The following is a 25,037-nucleotide window of genomic DNA, read 5'->3' as shown; positions in this document are numbered from 1 at the left end:
CCCGGAAAAAGTGACAGTTACCATGGACTTTGCTCATGTGATACAAGCTGGAAGCACCAAGGTTAAAGTCATGCCACTTCATCTGACCAATGCACACGCACACACACACGCACGCACACACATACACACTTACACATGGGAATATTACTATTGTTACATACAACTTAAATGCTCATATTGTTTTCTTCTAAACCGAGATTAAAACAGAAACACATGTGCACTGACTCTTCATAAGTCGCACAAACACATTTTTTTGATTGTCTCAAAGCTCCAACAACACACTTTGGTGGGACTCCAAGCTATGACTGCTGGTGTTGCGAAAGATCTTGCTATCATCTGATTTTATTCCTGGACTTGATTCAGTGGCAGACCTTTGACCAATCACCCTTTCCTCCAAAGATCACACACTAGAAGAGGGCAGTCTGTACAGAATGGTGCATATACTTGTGACATTGATACAACCAATAGGAGGGTTTGCACTATGGTGTGTTGCCTTCATTCACCAACAAAATGATCATTTGAACTAGTTCACCTACTTCTTGCGCAACATCTACCAGCTTAGCATGTTTACATTTCACAATTGTGGAGGAAAGAGTCTTCTATTCAAATTCTGTTTGTGACATTTAGTCATGAATAGCATTTACATTACAGTTGATGGATGTTAAACTCGTTGGGCAGCAAAAGTGATCAGTTCAAAAAAATCGGCATGACTTGTTATAAACAAGCTCTTCCTGTTTTAAACAAGGTCTTATATGAATTCATATTATGTTTACTTGCTAAAACATTAAAATATATCAATGTTAGAAAATGTGCTGATGACTATATGATTAAAAATATAAATTTAAAAAGCACTTGCTTTTAAAATAATGACGTTTACTTAAAAACATCCATGAGTTTTCCATAACTTTATTTATAATCTGTTATACTTGGCGGGATAGGTAGCGTAGAACACCAGGAATGGGATGCCTGTCCGTCAAAGGGCACTAACTGACAACTCTAAAGAGGAAATCGATTCCATAACCGTGTGATAGATTCGCTTCCCCAATCTTAAAATTTCCTTATAATAAAAACTGCAATTTAATTGACATTAATCGCATAATTAGAACGCACGACGTAAACCACGCCGAACAATAACACCCAAAAAACTTCAAATACCGTAAACCATTCTTCGTTACTGTGCAGCGATTCTCTTCCTGAACCACTAACCACCTGTCAGGCATGCAAGGCACTGATTGGCTGTCCGCTCTCACGCGAGGGGCGTCACACACGGAGCTACGGCGTCAGGGAGTCAAGTTAAGTCAAGTCAGTTTGAAGGAAAGCGAGAGTCTACGGAGAGCCAAGGGTGCTTCTTTGTTACGGTTCTGCTTTTGTTCTGTTATGTACAGAGGACAGCGCGCTTCGGTCTCACTTTACGGTAATTTAACTTATAATGTCCTTGTGTGAGTGTGTTTTGTATGTGTCTGTCTTGTTTCGTGGGGCGCGCGAGCAGACAGAGTCCAGCTAGCTAGGTAGCTAGGTAGCTACGCTAAGCTAATTGGTACTGAGGCAGGCGTCGTTCGCAGCTAGCGGGCTACAATAACAACGCTCCTGGTGGGTGTCCTCGCCCAGCGTTACGAGCCCTGGCATTAGCGGAGGCTGAGAGGAACAGGACAGCTCTGCCGGTGTTCATTAATACACGAGCAGCTGTGTGTTTAGATGTTAACCGAACGCTTAATATTAACACACAATCCGAGCTAAACAAAGTACCTGGAGAGGCGCTGCTCCGACAGACAGCATTTAAGTGGCTGTCTGGTAAATAATTATGTTTTTAGGTAACGTCGATAGTAAGAATTTGCATTTTTTATATCTCTTCTTCCAGGCAATCTCCGTTTTGAAATTACTCTGGCGTTATTATAGCTGTCCGGCTTCCTCGAAAACCACAGCGTATTAATTTCTTTGTCCCGGTGTAAATGGTGTATGTTATAAACACCGTATCGACAAGGGCTTATGGTGGTTTCATGTATACGTTCATATTTGGACTTTCCAGACCGGATGCGACTCAGTGATGTATCATTGTATGGCAAGTACGCTGGCCAGACTGATCTCTCAAAAATAATAATCAGGTGAAAGTTGAACCTGATGGCTATTCTTAACTCAGTGGCGCTACATTGTAACTCCGTTATTTACTTGCGTTACCGGGGATTATTACCTTTAAAATTTTACACAATATTAATTCGTTGAGTGGTCGAAGCCTGTTTTAAAGGTTCTTTATTCCCCCCTTAAAACCTTCCACTACGATTTCCCCTCAAGCAGTAACTTTGCATGTCCTCCGCTGCGGACACTGCTCTTTACAGTAGACCGTTCTCAGCCTATTTACTGTAGCTCACTAGACACAAAGAACCCAAGTTTTATTTTAAGGGCAGGCTGCAGTTAGTACCCCGAAACTCTCCTTGGAAAAATATGTGATCTAAGAATTAGATTAGATTGAATCGATAACAATAGAAATCTGAGGCATTTATATGTAAATAAGAGAAAGAAACTTAAACGGGTTACTGGAATGTTGGGTTTGATGACTATCATTTCATCTGGGGGGCTAATTTAAATCTTTCAAATAAAACCAGTGGATGTGTCTGTGGAGTAGTAGGTTCTAAAGTCACGCAAGTACTGAATTATGTCAATTTAGTTTTTGAGCATTTTATTACATTTAGTAGAATAATTATCTAGTTAGATTATCAGTGGACTAATGATCCTCCTGCTTTTTATTCCTTGTTGTGGGACTTTTATAGACTTGTTATAGTTGTAATGTGTCTAAAATGTATGATTAGTGTTCCTGACAGACTCTTCAGTACTTTGAAGTAAATTTCAGAAAGGTGTTTAAGCTTTGCATAATATCCTAGTGCATGCAAATCTGTAACCGGTGCTGGATGCTGTCATTGTGAAAAATCGCTGTTATTAGGAGCTGAAACACCCATACTGTGAGAGTGTAGAAAACTGTATTTTTGCATTGTCTCGTGTTTTTCGTTGCAGAAGTACAATGTTCTGTTGTCCTCTTCATTCAGAGATCAGTACGTTTTTTGTGTCTCCCAGCTGTGTAATGCATGATTTTGTTTGCCTCTTAACCCACAGTGTCTACAGATCCTTCTGCTCTCTAAAGTAGGTCTGATACCTCTCAGGTGACTTAATCTACAGGTAAGCCTTTGCCAAAAAAGTTCTCTTCAAGCCTTTGAGGGTGTAATCTGCATATTAATGACATACTCCTGGTCAATGTTTGAACAAACTTGCTCAGTTGCATTCTACTAAATGACGTGCTGCTCTAACCTTATATTTGTCAGTTCACAGAAAAGTATGCCCAATAGGGAAGTTTATTGCTTAGCAGTGACTTAATCAAGAGGTTCTAAAAACTGAAAACAGCTCTTGTATAAGTGTTTAAATGGGATTTAAATATTCCCTTCTATGTGCTCTTGCCCTGTTTGTTTCTGTTTACTACAAACCATTTTTGCAAACAAGCATGAATTCTTAATTGGCACAGTTGAACTTTTATTTCATCTTTGTTTTCCTCTGAGGGCATATGAATAAATCAATCAGTGCTGTGCCACTATGTTATTTGTTGCCCTTGAGATATAGAACATAATAATTGGAGTCTAACAGGGTCTTTCAGACTGCGATATAACTAGCGGATTTTTGAATAGCTAGAGCGTCTGGGCAAAATGTTTAAGTGGGACAGACACTACACTCACTGGTTTGCTGGTTGAATTGGAGACAGCTGGGGCAGGTGGAATATAAAAACACCCTTTTGTATCAGTGTCTGAGGAGGCTTCTACTAGGAGGGAGGGAGGAAGTAGGTTGCGGTACTTTCTCCTTTGTAGTGTTACTGTAGGTGGAAACTTGCTGTTCTTTGTCCCACCTTTAGGCATTTTGTAATTCCAGAGTAAGCCCAAGGTAGGACAGAAAATTAAGGTATTGCAGTATAGCCTGTAGCATGTAGTGTTTCTTCATTGTTCATGTTAGTGGTCTTAAATGTTTTTTCTCTTTGCTCCTCAAATTCACACTTAATCAGCGAAAAATGCTTTTGTTCAGTAGACAGTTACATTAACGGTTCTGCTGTTATTGTTTTGGTGGCTTGAAGGTCACCTTCACCACACCCCCATCTGTGTGTAGCCCTGAATGAAGGCTATTTGTTCCCCCACAACCGTTCTGTCCCTTGATTGTTGCTTGTCTAAACCAGCGCGAATGACTCTATCTGTCATGTCATATGATTATGGGACAAAAAGCCTAGTGTTTAAGGGGTAGCATGGTGTTCGGTCACTCTGACTTCTGAACCAGTCACATGGCTGATGTGCCCTGAGATTGTTCCAGTAAAGGCTTTTGCTTTGAATGGTCTTTTCTCTTCATCAAAGCTGCTCACACTTCAGATGATGTTTCACAATGGTGTTGGATTTATCTGCCTGAAATGTTGCTACAAAATGTTCATGTATAATCTGTTTAACAGCTGTCACTGATAGTTTTACGGGGCAGAATCAAGTACTGAACTGTAAGTGTGTGATGTCAGTATCACTCATGCCGTTCTGGTGGAAAATGGTCAACTTGATCCCTCTTGCTCACTTAGACTGAAGCCCTGTAGTAGTCAACCTACTTTTTATACAAAATCTACCTGCTGATTCCAGGGTTTCCCTCAGACATGCAGCCAAAGTGGTGCTGAACTGGTGGACTTGGTTTATCTAGGCAATTTTAAAGCTGTGTTAGTATGAGTCATTTCCTTCCACTCATTTCTTTGTTTTGTTGCGTAATGAATACCCAAGAGATTTGCAATCGAGTCGGCCTAATCACTGAACTCCCATCATGATCTAAACCGGAGCATTTAATGGTCATTTATACTGCTCTGCCTCCTGTTGTGTGGGGAAACTTCAGTGAGTAAATTGCACCCAATTTCTCACTGATGAGCCTCATGTCTTAATCCTGTTTTATTTTTTACTGTCCTCATTTCTGACCTTATCTTTGACAACTATGAGACTTTTATTGCCATTGGGGGGAGATAAGCAAGTAAAGCTGGGGGTTACTTTACTTTCATCAGAGGTTCTCTTTCTTTGGAGTTCTTAATCTCTGCTGAACATATTCCTGACATCCCTGGAACTGCCAGTGGATTAATGACAGTTCTCGGTTTTGTTCTCCCTGACCTGTAGTTCTCAAACTGTTATTCTAAAATGCATTTGCTAGTGTAAGGTGGTTCATCTCACGATGGTTTGTGTGACTGTAATCTTATTTGACAGTGTAGTTTTAATTTTAAAACCTCATTACTTTAGCCACTTTTTAAATGTAGTTCTTCTGAATGAGGCTCAGAACTGAGAGCAAAATGGACCATAGTAACTAATCATGATTGTTTGTTTGTGTCTGGTATTTTTTTTACCTTCTTGGTACCTTACCACCATTGAGTGTGCATTGCTACAATGATTTAGTAAGTTATGAGTTATTCTTAATACGTCATTGAAAACTGACAAAGGCATTAATGAAGGGAATAGGTAATCAAGGTATGTGGGGATGATGTATGTAATACAGTGTCTCAATAGCTAGTTATCTTCTATAAATAGTCAACAAATTATTTTTCTTTATTTGCCTTGATTGTTCTGAAAAAGTATGATTGATTAAGCTTGATGAAAGAGATGTGATCCTGGTATTGGATGCAGGGTGTCTGTTTTCATGGTTTTTGTCCGGTTCGGTAAAATAAATGTTTGCCTCTTAGGATATTAGGCTCATCTTTGGTGGTTTCTGGCCTGAACACCTTTCTGTGGTGGATTTTTTATTTTTTTATTTTTGCTGCTCAGACCTAGGATTATCCCTAGCAGAGTGTGTCTCCAGTGTGAGCAGCAGTAGGCAAGATCTGAAAATACAGGACCCGGTGATGAAAAACATTTAATCTTAAGAATCAACTGAAGGAAAAAAAAAAACTGAAAATGTGTGAACTGAAAGATGGTTTATCTGACTACCAGATGTGAGAAAGTAGGTTTCAGTGTAACTGGTGTCTGGTGTGCAGAAATTTACCACATATCTTACTTTCTGGGAAGACTGATACAGCAAGCTTCCTCAGTTAAGACTTGTACTGTCAGCTGACTCGTCATTAGATGCTATCAGTGATATGGCTTGCATTAAAAACTGCGTAAAATGTTGAATCTGGCTCTGTTCTGTTTCCTAGTTGTCATAGGATGTGTTCAGTGTTTCTGTAGTATTCCATTCTGTAGAAATCTTTTGCCAGAATCTTTTTTTATATTGTTGGCTTCTGGTTCTTAAATAAATGACGAAAGAAGTGGCAGGATTTCATTTTTTAACACAAGTCTGTGGGAATTTCTTTGCAGAAATGGAGTCTTGCTGTAAGACTCAGCAATAACACCCCCCCCCCCCCAAGCAGTGGTACTTGGTATGTCAAAGGCCTTTTGGGAAATGAAGTGTTTTGTGCTGACTGAAGCTTTTTATGTGTGGTGAAACTGGGGAAGTTTTGAGTCCTGTTTGATGGCCCTTTGTGAGCCTCTGACTTGGGTATTGTCAGTGAAGGCACACCTGTACTACTCTGTTGTGTGTTTACAGTTTCCACATGTTTTGGTTCTGAACAATTATGTCACTGTCACCATCTGGCTAGTCAGAAACTTGGGGTTTTTCTTCTGTTCTTTTCTTAATTCTCGTTTTTAAAGATGATGGTCATTTTATGGATCAGCTCATCTGTGGCTTTTTTGCTTTAGCTTTCATGTCTGTATGGTTGATGAACATGTTAGTGGGTTTTTGCCTCACAAATCACTGTGGAACCAATTACTGGACCTTGTGTATCTCGGAAATACTATTTATGGAATTTCTGTTTTTGAAATATGGCTTTAACAGTTAATATCAAGCAAAAGTCATTTTGCAAAAAGTCTATAGTTGCTACTCAAAAATGACTCTTTTTGCACCAGCAGAACAACCACTGTTGACAACCTCGTCTAAGTTTATGCTTCTTTCTTGGCAAGATTTAGTGAGAGATGGCAGAGTACAAAGCTTTTTCTTTGAGGGTGTTAGGGTTGTCCTCTATATAACTTAATATTTCTGTTTTGAATCAAAATTCCTGCCTTACTCAAAACTCAGTGCTCCTGCAAAGTCAGTTTGCGAGCAGCCCGGACCACTGCCATAACTGAGGTGCTCTTTTCCTTTCCAAGAACTTAGGTTGCACAAGGTGGTGTTGGCCCCAGCTGCCAAGGTTTGTAGTGTGACACTCAGATGGTTAAATTTAGTTGGGGGGGGGGTTGGCCGCAGCCCAGTCCAGGTTGCCACGTGGTAGCTGTGGAAACTGGGCCCCCTGCTCCTCCAGCACAGTGCCTCCCCAGGGTTTTTGGAATGAGTTCTTGCCGCCTGGTACATGCTAATAGTCTGTTGTAAGTGTGTTCATGTAAGGTCTTTACCTTGTTTCTTAATTTGGCATCCCAGTAACTGTAGTTTCTGCTTTACACCTTTTCTACACTTTATTTGCATGCTTACGGTAAGGACATTTGTATCATTTAGAAAGTTCCTGTATTATAATAATAATAATAATAATAATAATAATAATTAATAATAATAATATTTCCTAGCTTTTGATTTCTGTTTTGTCGGGTATGTTTTGGGAGATGACTAATGACCCAAATCCCTTTTTGTCCCTGTATACAGGACTTTCTGGTCTTCAGGCAGAGCAGAATAAGGCTTTTCGGACCCCTGCTCCCATAGCAGGGCCCTGCAGACCAGCACCGCCGGTTCAGGCCTTCTATACCTGACCCTTCTCTCCAGACATCCACTGTCTGTTTTGAGCAGTGTTAGTGGCAGGCCTTCCATAAGGCAAGCTGGAAGTCGGGAATCTGGAGGACAGCCGGCCTGCAGCCTTACTTCTGAGGCACAGGGGCTGCACGGCTGGCATGAGCCCTCGGAAGCCCACGGGGGGCGATTCCGCAGCGTGTGCGGGCAGCAGTGACCACTGCCCTGACTGCACGCAAAATGGGGTAAGTGTGCTCTGGGCGATCATGGGTTTTGGGAAGCTTGGGCCTCTTTGGAACGAGTGCGATGTGACCTTGACGACCTGCTCCTAAACGTGGCATTTAGTTGCTGGCTTTTGACCTGCCAATTTGGGTTTTGTGCATTTTTATGCTATAAACTTGTGAACATTACTAACACAGGATTGAGAACGGGCAGAATCCTGAGTCACAGGCTGCAGTTGTGCCTGTCCTGAGTTGGTCAGAATGGCCTTGGTGCTAAATGCCATTTAGCGTTCGCTGGTGATGGCTGCTGTTAGCGGACCACTGCTTGCGCAATCCCATCTGAAGGTCATGCTCCTGTTGCTGGTCTGGTGGGAGTTCGTCTGACTCCAGCAGCTGTTGGTTGCCTGCTTGTCTGCCCTATAAGTTGATTGGCCCGTTTGTTTGTAGTGTTAGTCTTGGAAAGTTACCCACTCTCAAGGATACGTTGTGTGTGTGTTTTCCTTTTTCTTTAAAAGATGGTCTGTATCCACACTCTCTTTGGACCCTGGCACTGTGATATGGTACACTTAGCAGAGTAATGTGATGGTAAACTAGCCCTGTTGGGGCCAGTAACCTGAAGCAGGCTGGTAACAAAGCCATCTACTCGGATATATCAGCATCAATTTGGTTTTCTGGTTAATTTTTAAACAGGCCTGGGCTTGGTAACAGGTGCAGGCTGCTGCTCATTTATCTTGGGGTTTCACTTTGCCTAGGGAGACACTCTGGGTTATGGGCAACTTCAGCATTATCTGTACAATTCTCACCATGCTGTGTCAGCGTCGCCATAGCCTAAAATGAGGGCGTTTCCTCTCACACACACTTAATGATTGCATAAACCACTTTGTGTTTTGAAGTACATTTGCTCAGTTTATCATATGCATAGTCAGTATAAGTACAAATTCCTTTTATTTTGACAGTGCCTACAAATTGTCGTTGACAAATGGCTCACATTTTCAAAATTTACACTGCGGTTTTTGTGAAACCTAAAAGGGTTTTTATATTTTTACGTTTTTAAAGGGTTGTGTGTAGATGGACCAATGAGATTTCTCAGTGGGGGTGGAAAATAAAAACATCACACATGCCTGCTACTCTGTCACAAGACCTGCTGTATGTGTGATCAGTTAGGCCTTCGGGTTTTTACTTATCTGAAATGCACAGAATGTTGGTGATGGTAATTTTCCCACTGCTGTTGACAGGAAGTGATGGCTTTTGGTTTTTCTTGTTATTGGTTGGCACCCTCAGTATGGTTTTTTTGTAACTGGGCATCACTCCAGGCCGTGTTCTTTTTTTCTGTCAGTCATGGATTAAATTTTTTTTCTTTTTTTTTTTTCTTTTTGTACCAGGTGTGTGTCCTCAAATATGTCTCTGCCACCAAGGGCACCACAGTGTGTTTCAGTTATCAAGTTGCATTTCAGCTTGCGGTTCAGACTAATTACCTTACCGGGAATCTAGTAATGACTGCAGTTCAAGTCCTGTAAACTAGGGGTTCCCAACTTTTTGGTGGCTGTAGGCCAGCATACACTGCAGAAATTTCCCTATAAACCGGCTGATTGTTGTGTGTTGGGGTGCATTTTGGGTTTTAGCAGTTCAGTTTTATTTATTTTTTTTTTTGCTATCAGAACGCACAAACGCTAGGGGTCGTTATTAAAAAGGCGTGGCTTGAAAATAACTGGTTTATTTTCGGAAATAAACCAACCCCTCCCCCAAACCCCTAGCATTTTGCAGCCTGGTGGAATTACTAGCACCGGTCTGTGGAACCTCTGTTTGCTAGCCAGAGGGGTAAAACTGCCGTCCAGAGTAGAGCAATTCTGTGCTGTACTGTTCTGGCATTTTTATTTCTCACTGCAACAGAGTTGGAGGGGGCAGGATTTTAATGATTATTATCTTTAATGATGATTCAGTAGAAAAAGCAGGAAATACTTAATGCATAAGTATACCCTCTCTCCTTTCTGGGACCAGTCACTGCATTTTGCCTTCACTCAGTTCTGTCCATCAGCAGTGGAAACCCAGAGGGTGTAATTCCGGAATGCACGGTTGTTTAGTGCAAACTCCCTGCACTTCAGGGGTGCGTGGTTGCACACTGCTTGGCCCCCCTGCATCGTGTGGGAACTCCTTCTTGGCCTTTAAATGATTGTGATACCTCAGGTGGGGAATCCCAGAGGAAGTCTCTGTGACTTATTTGTGCCACTGGGCACAGATATTCCAGGTTTCTCTTCCGCACATCTGTACCGTAGCTCATTTTCGTTGGTGCCACAGTTTTCGCAACCAGAATAATCTCGTGAAATGAACAAAGCACCAATTTGTGTCAGTTTTATGACACCTTTAAGGAATATAAAGCTTATAAAATAGTGGCTTCTGTGATTTAGCGCATGCATGTAGGTGGATTGCGTGAATGAATTATGTGAATATTGGCGCTTGGGATACATGCAGATTCTTGTGGGCCTTTTCACAAGTAGCCTGCGCATGTCCTGTAGTTGCTTTTATTTCTTTGTTTCTCTCTATTACACTTGTCTTCATATTAGTCACTTTTTTTTTTTTTTTTCTTTGGTCGCTAATTTGTAGAAATGCTAGTGCTGATTTCAGTGTTGCTTTTGAATTGCATTACGGTTATTAGCCTGAAATGAAGGTGGTGTGATAAGTAATCCTGGTTGTTTGGGTGAAAGTGGAGGGGGAGAAAAGCCACTGCCTTGTGTAATTGTATTTGAAGGAAACATGGTAGAATGGAAGTGTGATCTGAGTTTCTATGCTTGTCACATGACTGCCTGTGCATGGTTTACTCTGTGCAAAGGTCAAGTTTTCCTGACTGATCTATGAAGTGATATTTTTACCAGGAAATGGAATGGTGCTGTGGACTGGGTGACTTGAGTTGTTGAGTCCTACTTGGAAACTGTATTAAACTATTAAATTGTTTAAATGATAATTCTCTGTGTATTGCTTAAGCAGTGTCTCCCTTTTTTAATTTACACATTTTGGCAAACCTGATTGCAAAAGAAGTGTAATTTTATTACGATTTTATTAGTTTGGTTTGTTGAGCTGTGCATGTATGGCACAAACTTTCCTGAGTTTGTCAAGATGGCAAATTTCAATTTTATTTGTAGGTAGAATTATTTGTGAGCATGTATTGAACCATGTGACATGGGAGACTGATATAACTAGAGGTGAAACCGCTACAGATATCTTTACTGCAAACATGGCTTAGCTCTTACCTGGGTAGAGTAGATACACATGTGCCTGTTCAGAACCTCTTACCTCATTCTTTCCGAATGCATTGCCATCCATTCTAGTACAGAATTCTGCTGGGCTCAGAACACAATGTGCATGACCTTTTGTGTTGGCCAGTCAACAGAAATGGTCCAAATGTGCATGTCCTTTGAAATAAACACAGTTGATCCTATTGACTCTTCTTGCCTGGCCAACCAGCTGTCAGATATGGATTGCACTGAATGGGAAGATGTGTCCATGTGACGTGTAAATGTGGCGTGTGGTTGTTTTCCAGAACTCCATATGCCATCCTGTGCTGGTGAACCTTTAGCAGTTTGTCCTTTTCGAATTGACAGTGTCCTGGATCCACGACTCCTCTACTAAAGTAGCTTATGTCATGTGGGTGGCTATTAATCAATTGGAGGTTAACCACAGCCTTTCACAAGGGCTGGATTACAGTAAAACTAGACAGACCCCATAGTCCTGCAGCTTAGACCAAGTAGTACTGCAGCTAGGCTTTATAGCTTTAGCAAGCTAGAAAGGGCCAAAAGAGGTTTGATAGTTCTGGGCATTTTTGTGTATTCTGACTTTTCGTTGGTGTCTCATTTAGCTTGTCGAATGTTAGGTTAGTTTTGAATTTTACTGTGCATGGTAACATGGGTTGTTGGGTCTGAATAAAGATGATATGTACAGTGGTACCTTGGTTTACGAGCATAATTCGTTCCGGAAACATGCTTGTAATCCAAAGCACTCGTATATCAAAGCGAATTTTCCCATTAGAAATAATGGAAACTCATATGATCCGTTCCACAACTCAAAAATATTCATATAAAAATTATTAATACAAAATATAAAGTAAAAATACATAAAACAAATTAACCTGCGCTTTACCTTTGAAAAGAATCGTGGATGGTGTGAGGGAGACGAGAGAGAAGAGGAGGGTTATTTTGTAGGACGACTTTCACTATAACTAACGGAATCACTGCTATCTGTTGGCTCACTGGAATCTTTTTCTGTTTGTGCGACTTTAACAAGGAACCTATCCAATGACAGCCTCTTTTGCCTCCTTTTCGATTTTGCAAAAATGTGGACATTGCATTGTCGTTAAACAGATTCATCGCTCGCACTGCTACGCCCTTATTCAGGTGGTGCTTTTCTACTAAATTTTGACTATATGAGTGAGGCATGCCGACTGAGACCGAGCATGGGAGACGATTACCCACAATTCCGCAGCGTGAGAAAGTGAATAACCATTGGTTCAGTTGTGATGACGTGCGCTCGACGTCAAAACAAGAAGTGAACGCATGCGCTTCCTGTTTTGAAGCCAAACGCACGTAAAAACAAGAAAAACAAGGAGCGCATGTGTGCCATATGATTTTTGATGATACTTGGCGCTCGTAAACCAGGACTTGCTCGGTTTCCAAGTCAAAATTTATAAAAAATCTTTGCTCATCTTGCGGAACACTCGTAAACCGCGTTACTCGTAATCCGAGGTTCCACTGTATATCCATCCATGGTAGTGGCAATTAAAAATTAAATGAGTGAAATAATGTCTGAGCATGCACCTTCATGGGCTTCATCTGGTGTCATCAGTTCCTGGTTCCAGTATTAAAGATTCCTGCTGCACTATGGTGAAAACATTCCAGTATGACCACATATTCTCTGTCTTAATCCTTTGGAAAACATTGGTGGTTTTTTTTTCTTCTTATTATTTAAATCAGATTTTGTCAGTGCAGCATTGGGTATATATCACTGCTATTTTCATGCATATGAAGGCTTTGTCTGCAGCAGGTGGCTGAAGGGACTTAAGAAGCTCTAAGTCCAACCATAAGGGTGATTGTGAGTCCAACTGTGTACCTCTGGCCCCTTAATTATCATGCATCTCTGTCTGACCTGTGCTGGGGGTGGCAGTGAGGGGTCACTATAAAATTCCTCCTGCTGCTCTTATGGTGTAGAAGCACTGCTTTTATTATAATTTTTTTTTTGGTACCAGATAAATGCGTCATTGAGCTTTGACTACTCCTAATATCGGGGCTTGGTAATTGATATGCCGTTGAATGTGGGTAATGTAAGTTCTTCCCATTTTGTTCCATTTGGAAGCTACATGGTTCCAGGTGACGTTTTTGCTTGCTAATGGTAGTCGCTGCAGGATATGCATGTTTCATGTGAAATATGTGAGTATAAGGTGAGTGTGTGTGTGATCCACATCACTTTGTGCAGATTAAGCTCAACCGTGCATGACCTTTTCCTGATGTCCTGTGGCACTGTTCCTCCCATTTCCTCTTTGCTGTCTGCAGCGTAGAGCTGCCCTGGAATGAATAATCAATGTGAGATTCCCCCCCTTTTTTTTTTAAGCTTCAGGGACGTGGGGGGCCCTGGCAGCCCCAGGGGCTCTTGTATTGAAAACCTGCTTGTCCTTTTTTCCACCTATTGTTTAAATGTCCTTGTTTTTGCAACAAATTACCTTTATTGCCTCGTCATTTGACTTCTCATGTCCCTAAGCAGGTCACATTATGATCTCCCTTTGTTTCTTCCTTCGATGGGAATAGAGTCATGTGCGTAAGCACCTAAGCAGGCAATGAAGTTCAGAATTTCTGGGGAAATTGGTCTTTTGTTTATTACAAATCTAACTGTGCTGTGTTGCATAAAGACAACTGTTAAATTGAGGCATGATTTGTGGTGCAAGATTCATAACGTCCTCTCTGACTGAAAGTATTTGTTCCGCTTTCCTACAGTAGCATTTGTGCCCCGTGTCATTGGTTTACGTCCTGAGCCTGTGGTTCTTCTATTCCCCTCCCCTCCTCTCGGTGTCCTGTTGGGCCTTCTGAATGCACCTGGAGCTCTTTGGCCAAATTGCTGCACCTGCAGCTGTTCCCTTTAGCAAGCAGGCCGTCGGGGACTGACGCATCAGCAGTGAGGCTGCCCTGGCTCAGTGTGTGTGGGCAGCGCAGTGAGGCAGTAGTGGGTCTGCGTGAGGCTGCCCTGGCTCAGTGTGTGTGGGCAGCGCAGTGAGGCAGTAGTGGGTCTGCGTGAGGCTGCCCTGGCTCAGTGTGTGCGGGCAGCGCGGTGAGGAAGCAGTGCAGTTTCAGATGGCTGGCCTACTGAAATGCTGTTGGTGCCGGTTACTGCCAGTACCCCTGGATTCTCCTGACTTGTTAATACCAGTTAATGCTCCTGTGCTGCTCGTTTGCAGTCTTCCTCACACACACGCATGCCCTCACTCCAAAACACATTTTAAAATGCCAGATGCTATAGGCACTTGGGCAGTCACAGAACCAGTTTCTGTGAAAGATCGTTATCGTGGACTGCTCTAGTTAGTGTTAACAATTAATCCATAGATGTTTTTGTATGTTAATGGCAGCACGAAACCTTTTTTATTTGCACTTGTGGGCATAGAAAATCCACAGGGACAGTAGTAGAGTGCACCAGATCTGTCTTTTGTCTCACACTTTAAAAACTGGAATTGTACTCTTTATTCATTGGATCAGCTCCATTTTAAAAGCTCTTGTTGTTGTGGTGTGCTTGCTATTTTTATCTTTCTTAAACTACAGTGTGTTCTTGCTGCCTCAGGGTTAATAATTGCCCGTGTTTTTCAAATGGGATCTTGCTAGACGACGATCCTTCGTCCCATTCTCTGGTGCTTGCATTTGTGACCTTAGTGTGGGGGGTGGGGACATCTGGCCTACTGCAAACAACGGCATCACACCTCAGGCGCTGTTGCAAGAATCAGTGTGATATTAATTAGCCTCTTTACAGACAATAGTCATTTCAGTGCGTAAAATCAGTGTAAAATGCAAGACTGTCTATATCAGGGGTCACCAACCATTTTGAAACTAAGAGCTACTTCACGGGTACTGAGCCATACGAAGGGCTACCAATTCTATACAATCTTCTTAAATAACAAATCTGCTCAGTTTACCTTGAGTTATATATTATTATTAATGCTTAATGATACTCATCTATGTGAAGACACTGATCATGTTTATGATTTTATCAACAATGACTATTTTAGACGCTGCTCACTGGTGAGTTGATCTATTTTTAGAACAGATCCGCGGGCGACTCATGTGGTCCTTGGGGGCATCCTGGTGCCCGTGGGCACCATGTTGGTGACCCCTGGCCTATATGCTTGCCTTTCTCTCCCTATGTCTGGGAATTAAATTTTCCCCTACATGCCCTTGACCTTTGACAGTGTTTACCCCTGCAGGACATGGTGACAGAGCCTGAGCAACAGAGAGACATGGAGGAAGACGAGGAGGAGGAGGAGGAGGAGGAGGAGGAGGAGGAAGAGGAGCAGAAAAGCTCTGATGAAGGTTTCATGGGCATGACGCCGCTGCTGCAGGCCCACCACGCCATGGAGAAGATGGAGGAGTTTGTGCACAAGGTCAGCTGCCCTTGCTAGAGAGATCCACTGTAGGTTTTAGCCATGAGCCAACACAGTTTAGTGTGGCCCAGCTGACATGGAATCCTTTGTACAGCATTCAGAACATATTGTAATGTTGTGGTTAAAAGGTTAATGCAACCAATGAGCAGCACCAAACTGGACGGGCCGGTAATCTCACCCACCTTGTGAAATCCTCATACCTGGTGATGTAATTCTATACATGACTGTACGGCAGTAAAAATCTAAGATCCTTGAAGTCTTCCAAAATAAACAGAACCGGTTCTTCCTCAGCATTGCCTCTGCTTAGCGTCCCCTGTTCGCTCCCTGGCTGCACCCGTGAAACATGAATAACTGCATGGCAGATATGAGGGTAACAGGACGGAAGTAAAGTAATTCCCAGAGTGGCAGACGAGGTTTAGAACGCGGTCGGGGCCGCAGGACATGATCGGGCATTTAGCATGGAGTTAAGGCGGCTCATTTGTAGGCCTTTTAGGCTCCTGGGGGGTCGTCTCCAGTGATCCCTGTTGTATTCATTTTCTCTAACTGGTCCTGACAGGCTCTTGCCCGAGCTGTGCCAGTTCCCATTCCCACTGAGATCCAAGTGATGTAATTGCTGACTGTTTAATTGAGCTTCTTAATTACCTTCTGCAGCTAAGTGGTTTGAATTGGTTTAGGTAAAGATTTAATTGAGTCACTAAGTCCCAGCACAGCTGTAAGAAAGCAGTGAGCCTGGCCACTGAGGGCTCTGATCGCCGTTTGTGTCCCTCCTACCCCAGGTATGGGAGGGCCGGTGGCGCGTAATCCCTCACGATGTCCTTCCCGACTGGCTGAAGGACAACGACTTCCTGCTGCATGGCCACCGGCCTCCAATGCCTTCCTTCAGGGCCTGTTTCAAGAGCATATTCAGGATCCACACAGAGACGGGCAACATCTGGACTCACCTTCTGGGTAAGAAGGATGGGTGCTCTTCGGCCGTTAGCGTACCTATGCGTCCTGCTGCTTCTGGACCGTATGTAATCTCTAGGTCAAGCGGGGAGACCTGCCATAGTGCAGAGTCAGGAGTGTGCTGACCAGCTGGTGCACTGCATAAGGGGTGACTGAACCTGGCCGCTCATGGAGCCCACGTTTTATACAGCCTCTTCAGCTCAGTGAAGGCTAGCTGTTAAACATGAAGCCTGGGTGATGGTCTCCTTCCTAACTGGGCGAACTTCGCATTCTTGTGAATGGCTGAATGCTGCCGCCTAGTGTTGAATTTGTGACTGTCTGGTGAGGAGAGCGACTTTTCTTCCCCCCAAGTGAGAGAATTGTGCCCATCTTTTTAAACAAAGCTGTCCATGTTTAGTCTAAAGCTTTTTAAGCATTGACCAGAGAAATCCATAGTGTGCTGTGAGAATGTCGCGCTAATCTCAGACGTTTGTCTCGGGCTTTGTAGTGAACACGGTCTCGGTTGTTGTGAACATTATCTGATACGCAAACAGGACCTCTGATGTATGTATATCCCATGCAAATGTGAGTTTTTGTTTCCAGGGTTACTTCGCCTGAAATGAATTACGCATCCGATATCCCTGTACTCTGTGTGACTTTAAGATGCCTGTTTGGTTACTCAGCTGCCACATTTTATCAGAAGCAGTTTTCAATTGTACACATTTTTCCCCTGGACATTTTCCGTCACAGATCTTCAGCTTGAGTCTGGCCCCTATAACTATGCAGCCTTTTGTGTAATTTCTCCCAGCGCTATCAAACGTAGCTAGAAGGTCATAAACATGCTCAGTTGCTTGTCAGCCTGCAATCAGCAGTGGCTGTTTTTCTGTGGGCAGTCGTGATAAGAAGGCAGTGATGCCGCGGAAAAGATGCAGATCCATGCAGGTGTCTGCTGGTGTCATGCGTCCTTAATTTAAACGACTGGGCATATTATTTACCTCATTGAGACAGTTGGATCATGCTTCTCAGTTCTGAAGCTGATGTGTAAAGGGGGCCAGACCCACTAGTCCCCGCAGTCTTTTTTGACACTGTATTGAAACCATCTTTCAACATATCATTGGATCAGTAACTGAAGTGCGTTGATGTAGGAACCAAGGCAGAGATTCAGGGTATGGGGACACAGTCAGAGTACAGAGCCTGGCCTGCAGTGCCTCTGCCGATAGCTTGACTCTGCTGATTGAAATCTGTGAATTATTCATTCCTGAAAGCCAGTTCATGTTGTGTTTTGTTAAGACCTAAACAGTGGCTCTTCATCATCTCAGTGCTGAACAGTCACAAACCCCAGAGCCTTTGTAAGGCACAGCACGCTTCCCCCAGTAAGACTGTCTCCCCCACTCCGTTATAAGCTGGAGCGTGACCAGAGTGCCTGGTGGGAGGGTCTGTGGCCGTAGGTGCCCCCCCCTCCCCCGGCAAACTCTCAGGTTCAGCGTGACTGACTCCCCTCTTTGATATTCATAAAATCACTGGACTGTTGCACTGGCTGGGGGGGGGGGCTGACACCTAGAGATGGCTAGCTCAGGCTGTTCACGCTAACCTGCACCCCCTCCCTTCCTCTCTCCCCCCCAGGCTGCCTGTTTTTCCTCTGCCTGGGCATCTTCTACATGTTCCGGCCCAACATGTCCTTTGTGGCACCCTTCCAGGAGAAGATTGTCATCGGCGCATTCTTCCTAGGGGCCATCCTCTGCCTGTCTTTCTCATGGCTCTTCCACACAGTTTACTGCCACTCGGAGGGGGTGTCCCGCGTGTTCTCTAAGTAAGTACCGCCCGCGACCTGCCACAGGAGGTCACTGTCGAGAGCCAGTAATGTGGTGGTCGAGGCCCCGTAAGCAGCTGCTTCACGTTTCTGCGAGAATCCCAGCAAGGTCACTCTGTAGCCCAGGTTGTACTGAGCAGCCCACATCCAGCTCCCGGCTCCGGGGACGTGGCTGGCAGCCGTCTCCAGGATTACTCTTCAAGCTTTTTTTGCTGTTTCACACAGAAGAGTATTGATTGGCGCAAATGCCTTAGGTCTCTCTCCATAATGGAGTCGAGGGGGCCACTTCATGCTCGTGACGTCCCGCTGTCGATGGAAGGGAATGAAGAAAGAGCTCAGAGGCGCATTTCCCAGACGTTTTATAGTATGCTGTAGATGAATGACGCCATGTGCCTCCGGTCTGATGGCCCCCCCCCTCCCCCCATGTCTTTCTGCAGGCTGGACTACTCAGGCATCGCCTTCCTCATCATGGGCTCCTTCGTGCCCTGGCTATACTACTCATTCTACTGCTCCCCGCAGCCCTGCTTCATCTACCTGATCGTGGTCTGCGTTCTGGGCCTGGCTGCCATCACTGTGTCGCAGTGCGATTTCTTTGCCACGCCGCAGTACCGCGGTGTCCGCGCCGGTGAGTCTCCTCCCAGAGTGGCGGACGTGGACTCGCCACGTGGCACTGCCTCCTTTACCGTAACCCGTGTTATCTGGCACAATTCAAAGTCTGCTGATTTGTTTCCCAGAGTGTAAAAGCTAGGTACTGCTTCTGGGAGTGCTTGTTCGGCTATGATATTCTAGAAGGACCCTCTTTGTTAGGTACTAGCTTGTTGGAAAAGCCAGAGACCAGAGCTCTTAATGGGGAGGAGTGATGGAACATTCGGATGCAGCCTTTTCATGCTGCTCCTGTACTAAAACACCCTCCTCCCTCCCATCTTGGAGGAATTCATTTCCCTGAGACAGGCGATCTGAGGCTTTCGATTCATGGCCCTCTTTACTGAGGCTATTTACCTAACCTTCTTCTGGCCTCGCTGACATTTATGAGCCCTTATGGACGGGGAATTCACTGGCAGGTCAGAGGAACTGCTCTCTAAACGTCTTGTTAAAGATTGTGATGTTAAAATAGCCTAGATGTTACCCAGAGGTGGGCAGCCACTTCATACACAAGGAAAAGCTTCAGCAGCTGATTCCTTTGTAATCTCTTTGGACCTAAAGTATTCTGCAGTTCAAGACAGGCCCTGCCTTGGTATCAGACATTGGCACACGTTTCATCCTTTTAATTGGCTGTGTGCTTGTTGCAGTAGTGTTGTGACCCATCTTCCTCCGTCAGGGGTGTTTGTGGGCCTGGGCTTGAGCGGAGTTGTCCCAACGCTGCACTTCGTCATCAGTGAGGGCTTCCTGCGAGCCACCACCATGGGGCAGATGGGCTGGCTGTTCCTCATGGCCACACTCTACATCACCGGCGCCTGCCTGTATGCCCTCCGTATCCCAGAGAGGTTCTTCCCTGGCAAATGTGACATCTGGGTGAGTCGACACACGTGATGCATGAACACAGCATCGTAACTCTCTCCGCTCCTAACCTGCGTTCAGTCGCACTGGGACGTTTAGTGAGGTTCAGTCCAACACCCACATCTGCTGAATGAACGATCGCGGTCCTCAGTCTAACTAAACCAGATTACAAATGGCCTCTATTCATTTTATTTATTGATCATCTGTCCTTTTGGGGAGTTTGTCTTTCTGGAATTTCTCTGTGGAGACATTCACATAACACGCATTGTCACCATCTTACGGGGCACAGACAGTGTTTCTGAGGCAAAGGGCGAACCTGAAATGTGCCTCAGCTGAAACTGAGAAGATAATATCCCGTGGCCCCGCCCCCCTCCAATCCTAATTGTCCCGTTTCTTCCCACAGTTTCACTCCCACCAGTTATTCCACATCCTGGTGGTGGCGGGGGCCTTCGTCCACTTTCATGGCGTGTCCAACCTGCAGGAGTTCCGTTACACAGCTGGCGCTGGCTGCACAGAGGAGGGAGCTCTGTGAGAAGCTGTTGCTTGTGGCACTGACGTTCACCACCAGGGGGAGACAGCTAAGCAGCCAGTCACCGTGTCTTCATCCACAGAGGATGAAAAGAAGACTTTTTGAAGACAAGGTTTCTTCTCTTTGGGAAAACTACCTAAGTCTTGTTTTTCTTTTTCTAAGTAAATAAACTGCACCAACCAGAAACGTTAAAGAATTGTATGTATAGCTAATTGAAATAGTTGCTGAATCCTTATCAATATTCTGAAAGCAAGACTATTTTACCAATTGCCATATTAACATATGGGAAGAAACTAAAGAGCATTTACAAAGCAAAAAAAAAAAAAGAAATTCTTGACTTATGTGTGAAGATTTTTCTTCTTTTCCTCTCTTCTGCGTTGGAGGAGGGTAGCTGCTTTTAAATAGTTTTTGTAAATAAGATTTCTAACTTTTGGGTTATATAGATTTGTATTATATATTTAAAGACAAAAAAAATAATCTATGAAAATGGGAAGATTTGAAATGTCAGATTTAAAATGAAGGTAAAACAAAACCAACAAACATATGCATAAACCAGTTTTTTTTTTTTTTGGCAGTTGAGTTGTGTTGAAATGCCACACATGGTGTTGGGTTAGGCTTTGTGTAACAAGGTGATATTTCCAGGGGGGTGGATGCGGGTTTGGGGGTGGGCAGAAAAGAGCCAGTTTGACCAGTGTTGCAGGTGTCAGATCCTTAGGGGAGGGGGGGTATGCGAGTGACACCTGTGGAATGTCCTGTATTCGCAGAATCTCCCCTCAAGGGGGAGATGCTGCTTGCCATGACATAAGCAGCTCATACTTGCAAGACCACAAGATGCCATAATAAAGGAAGGGGCCGTTTCCACGCGGGACACTTGATCTCCTGTGATCATAACAACCTTGTTGCATTTGCTGGGCTTCCTGCTTCCCTCCATCCTGGGAGAAACAATGAATTCATCCAGACGTGGAGGTTGAGCGCCCCCTTGTGGCTCGTCCTGGGCTGCGCCTGTGAGGCCAAGGAGGGTGTCCTTCTGAAACTGCTGCTTTGGAAGTCAGCTGCTGCAGTGTAACCTGAGATATTCTGACTGTAGAGGCCGTAGCTGCCCTGCGCCTGTCTGTCTCCCCCAGTGGGCGTCCTATACCCAAAGCATCTGGTGCTGAAGGGATAAATGTAAAAACCTAGTCTGTGAGCAACCATTTGAGAGAAGTGGTTCTCTGAGGAGGTTCTGGGTCTAACTTGGACCAGAAGAACATGTGGGGTGGTGTAGCGTATGTGTGTGTTCCTTTTTTTTTTTTATTGTTTTGTCTTTAGTTTTTTTCTTCGTGTTCCCATATGTTAGTTTATACAAAGAGTGGTTCAGCTTAAGGGGTTTATAATTAAGCCTGCAGAGACTCCTACATTGGTGGGGGTGTTTTAGTTCAGCCCAGCTGAGCTAGTGCTTATGGGAGATGTAGTGGGCTGAGAACTGCAGGCATGTCTCCTTATGGGACTTGGGTGTAGCATGCATATGTGGCAGGCTGACTTGGTCTCTGTATATTCAGCAACACAGAGGTGACCCTGTCCTGTCGTACATTTAGGAAAGTGCAGGCAGCAGTGATCTTAACTCGTGTATGTGGGCTGTCGTCCTCGAACCTTTTTCCCTTCATCAAGAAATGGGAGCCGTAGCAGCAATGCTGAATCCCCCTAGTCTGAATGGTGCATCCTGAGCAGCAGGTTAGACCAGTCCACCCCTCAACATTGAAACCCTAGAGGAAGGCCTGTTCTGTGCTGAAACCAGAAGTTTGGGCTCCTCCCAACCCCCTAGACGAGGATTCTCTTTTTGGTCTGTTTTAGCACCAAGAGTTTTGCGCATGAGAACCTGTGGCCGCCGTCTATGGGACCGAAGGCTGCCGTCAGAGCGTCACCATGCATTTGACTTCAGTTGGACGCAGGGTTCTCTATTTCCGTTTTTGTTTTATCGTTTTGTGTTGGGGTTTTGGGTTTTCTACTTTTTAATCTTCCAGAGTTGAGGCCTTTTTCCCATCTGATGTGGAATTTTGAGTCGGCAAATGCATCAGAATCGGCCGCTGTCTTATTAATTTATTTAATTTCTTTTTTTCTGTTTGGAAGTGCATATTGTTTGTTGTTTAAGCACACATGGTTCTTAAGTGTGTGATTGCAATATGAACTTTTTATCTGCTGTACTGTTCTAATAAAAGTTTTTGAATCTGTAAAGAGGCAGTTCTTTATTTATAATTTTTTTTGTAATAAAGAATTAGATTTTGTTACCAATGAACCAAGAGCGGATGGGAAATAAACACCATAAAAACCGAAGCCTGACCACCTCTGCTGCCACTGTGTGGTGAAGAATGGTACTGAACATGGTCGTTCTACTCGCTGTCGCTTGTTCTGTGCATTTGTCAGATATATCCAGGGGTGGAACTTAAAAGAGGTAGTCCGTCATGGCTTTTTTATTTATTAAAAAATTAATAAATAAAAAAAAACTAGCCAGCGGGCCAGTGTTTGTATACTCACCCTTCGTCTAAGTAACAGGCCTCAAGCGAGTGGCTCAGCTTAAATTCCAGGCTTGCTTGCTGTCTGCGGCGCTTGGGGATGCGCCTTCATGGCCTGTGCCAGCCGGGGTGCGGAAAGTGGGGCGCAATAACACTGGGTTCAAAACACTTAAGTAAAGGGAAAGGCTGTTTATTACGGGCCCTTAATATCACATACTGAAAATACCAGCAATGTGAGATACGTACGTATAATCCAGAGGGCCTGGCGGCATCCGGGTATTTCCTTTAATTTTCCGGGGATTTTTAAGAACTGTTTTATTCCCTTTCAAGAAACGTTTATCAGAAGGAAACTCCATTGTTGAGGATGAACTGATGTAGAGAGACGGAGTTTTCTCTAAGGTAGGCCCACATTCTCTTAATCGATTAAAAGGCAATATTAAACCGTGCTAAATAAGTACACCGAACAGCACATACTACATATTTGGGCGTTTGGGGTTAGTTTGCTAATTGCTTTTTGATGTGAGTTTATTACCCGCTGAATCTGGGAGCATTGTTATCGCAGCCCACTCTGGCGGTCGGTTTAATGCCTACATTTAAGTTGTTAGTTGCTATTACAGTCATATCAACAGTTTGAGAACAACAAATTAAACACAGTAGGAAATGTATTTATTTGCATGCTTGTCTAAAAGAATAAAGGAAAAGCATTTTCACGTCTGTAATGATGGATTAATTTGTTTGTCTATATTTTATATTTTAAAGCAAGCTCGTTTCTTTATGAATATTTCTGTGCACTGAAACTGCGCTCTGCATTCATAGTCATACAATTTCTGAACGATTTTCTTCACTTGACAAACAGTAGATGACGTGTAAGGCGTTTCCTACTTGAAGAGACCCTCCGGAGAGAGAAATATTAATTTAAAGCCGCCACTCGGTCCTCAGGTCTTAGTTATGGGATCATGCATTAGTATTAGGGGATTCCTAGCTCTGGTTTCTTTTAATTTCGGGGTTGCTAATCTTACCCCACTGGGAAAGGTTTCTTTGGGTATAGGATATCAGTCCATTATAAGGCGCACGCGTGTGTAGTCACGCATTCACACGCTGTAGAGATGCCTGTGTGCTTCACTGCACTTCTTTATACAGAAACACCTTAAAACACATGATATATATAAATAACGTATACTAAAACTCGATTAAAACCCCTACTACCACTATTAATGCATCTTTATTCCTTAAAAAAGACAGTTGCCTTGTGTTATGTGCTTACTGGCAGATTCTCCGGGCACGTGCGTTTCTGGGAGGGGGGGACCCTGACAACATGCATGCCCCCCTCCCCAAATACGTATTTTACTTGGGTCTGAAACAGTTATTAATATTATTATTATTTACATTGATTTATGTTGGGAACAGGTGAAACAAAACCGTAAGCACAATGTCGTGACGGACGCTTAACGCGGGTGCGTCGGGTTGTTGAGTCGTTTCAGTTGGAGGAAAGTTGATGACAGAAAAAAATAACCTAAGCTTGTGGAAGCAAGACAGTCCAAACAATAAACGAGAGTGAGTTACAAAATTGTAAAAGCTGTAAAATGTAACTGCAAAGCATTGCATAAATAACTTATCACCCTTCGATAATCGTCTTTTGCTTCTTAATAGTGTAAATAATACTTGGAGGATATTAAGGTCAAATGCACCTGGATCCCCTAACGGAACAACTGGCCCCAGTCTGCTCCCGCCCCAGTTGAAATGGTCTCCAAGCTCACGCTGACCGTCTATGGCAGGGTCTCCTACTGTTTCCTTGAGGGTCAAATTGAGCACACAAATTGAGGTCCACTGTATATGAAAAAAAATGCTGATCAGGGGGATGCGGGCAGGAGTCCACCGATTGCCCGCTGCTCTGTGAGATTGTTATTAATGGAAAAGAGCTATTCTACCGCAGAGCTAATTCCATTTCCAAACTGTCATGCATTGGGTGAATGGTGCAACCTATTATGCGGTATAATTTGATGGCTGGCATACAACCGCAGGGAACTGATGGTATTGCAAGCAAATCAAGCCAGTTCTTTTCAAATCATAACTATATTTTCCTTCGATTGTAATTCTGTTACTGTAGAGCTAGCCAAAATGTCTGAATGTACAATACCTGGTGCAGCAATGCTCATTTCACACTGTAGAGGGCAGTGTGCCCACCTCACGGATACAAATCTCAAAAATAAAAATCCTCCCA

At 43.8% G+C, this 25,037-nt stretch overlaps 1 protein-coding gene and 1 long non-coding RNA gene across 2 annotated transcripts in view; both read left to right on the top strand.

Annotated features, from left to right (window-relative positions):
• The first annotated feature begins 1,255 nt into the window (after positions 1-1,255).
• Positions 1,256-22,538, top strand: adipor2 (adiponectin receptor 2). Its single transcript, XM_023810404.2, has 9 exons — positions 1,256-1,414; positions 3,106-3,168; positions 7,642-7,967; positions 15,391-15,567; positions 16,344-16,515; positions 18,115-18,301; positions 18,739-18,926; positions 19,620-19,813; positions 20,202-22,538. Exons 3-9 carry the CDS (start codon positions 7,884-7,886, stop codon positions 20,328-20,330), a joined length of 1,131 nt encoding a protein of 376 aa, XP_023666172.2. The 5' UTR covers positions 1,256-1,414; positions 3,106-3,168; positions 7,642-7,883; the 3' UTR covers positions 20,331-22,538.
• A 292-nt stretch (positions 22,539-22,830) lies between these two features.
• The window catches only part of LOC111843106 (uncharacterized), a 30,959-nt gene continuing 28,752 nt past the window's right edge, over positions 22,831-25,037 (top strand). Inside the window, exon 1 of the long non-coding RNA XR_002838065.1 lies at positions 22,831-23,215. This is a non-coding gene — a long non-coding RNA (uncharacterized lncRNA). The remainder of the gene's footprint in view (positions 23,216-25,037) is intronic.

This window comes from Paramormyrops kingsleyae, chromosome 3 (genome assembly GCF_048594095.1).
Source record: "Paramormyrops kingsleyae isolate MSU_618 chromosome 3, PKINGS_0.4, whole genome shotgun sequence".
NCBI classification, from domain to species: domain Eukaryota; kingdom Metazoa; phylum Chordata; class Actinopteri; order Osteoglossiformes; family Mormyridae; genus Paramormyrops; species Paramormyrops kingsleyae.
Note: the sequence above shows the minus strand (reverse complement) of the source record. Positions and strands in the feature narration are given on the sequence as shown.

Excerpts from the sequence above, each read along its gene's own strand:
- adipor2 (XM_023810404.2), top strand. The coding sequence starts at position 7,884 with ATGAGCCCTCGGAAGCCCACGGGGGGCGATTCCGCAGCGTGTGCGGGC. Across the intron at positions 15,568-16,343 it reads TGGAGGAGTTTGTGCACAAG|GTATGGGAGGGCCGGTGGCG; the intron begins GTCAGCTGCCCT and ends CTCCTACCCCAG. Across the intron at positions 19,814-20,201 it reads CTGGCAAATGTGACATCTGG|TTTCACTCCCACCAGTTATT; the intron begins GTGAGTCGACAC and ends TTCTTCCCACAG.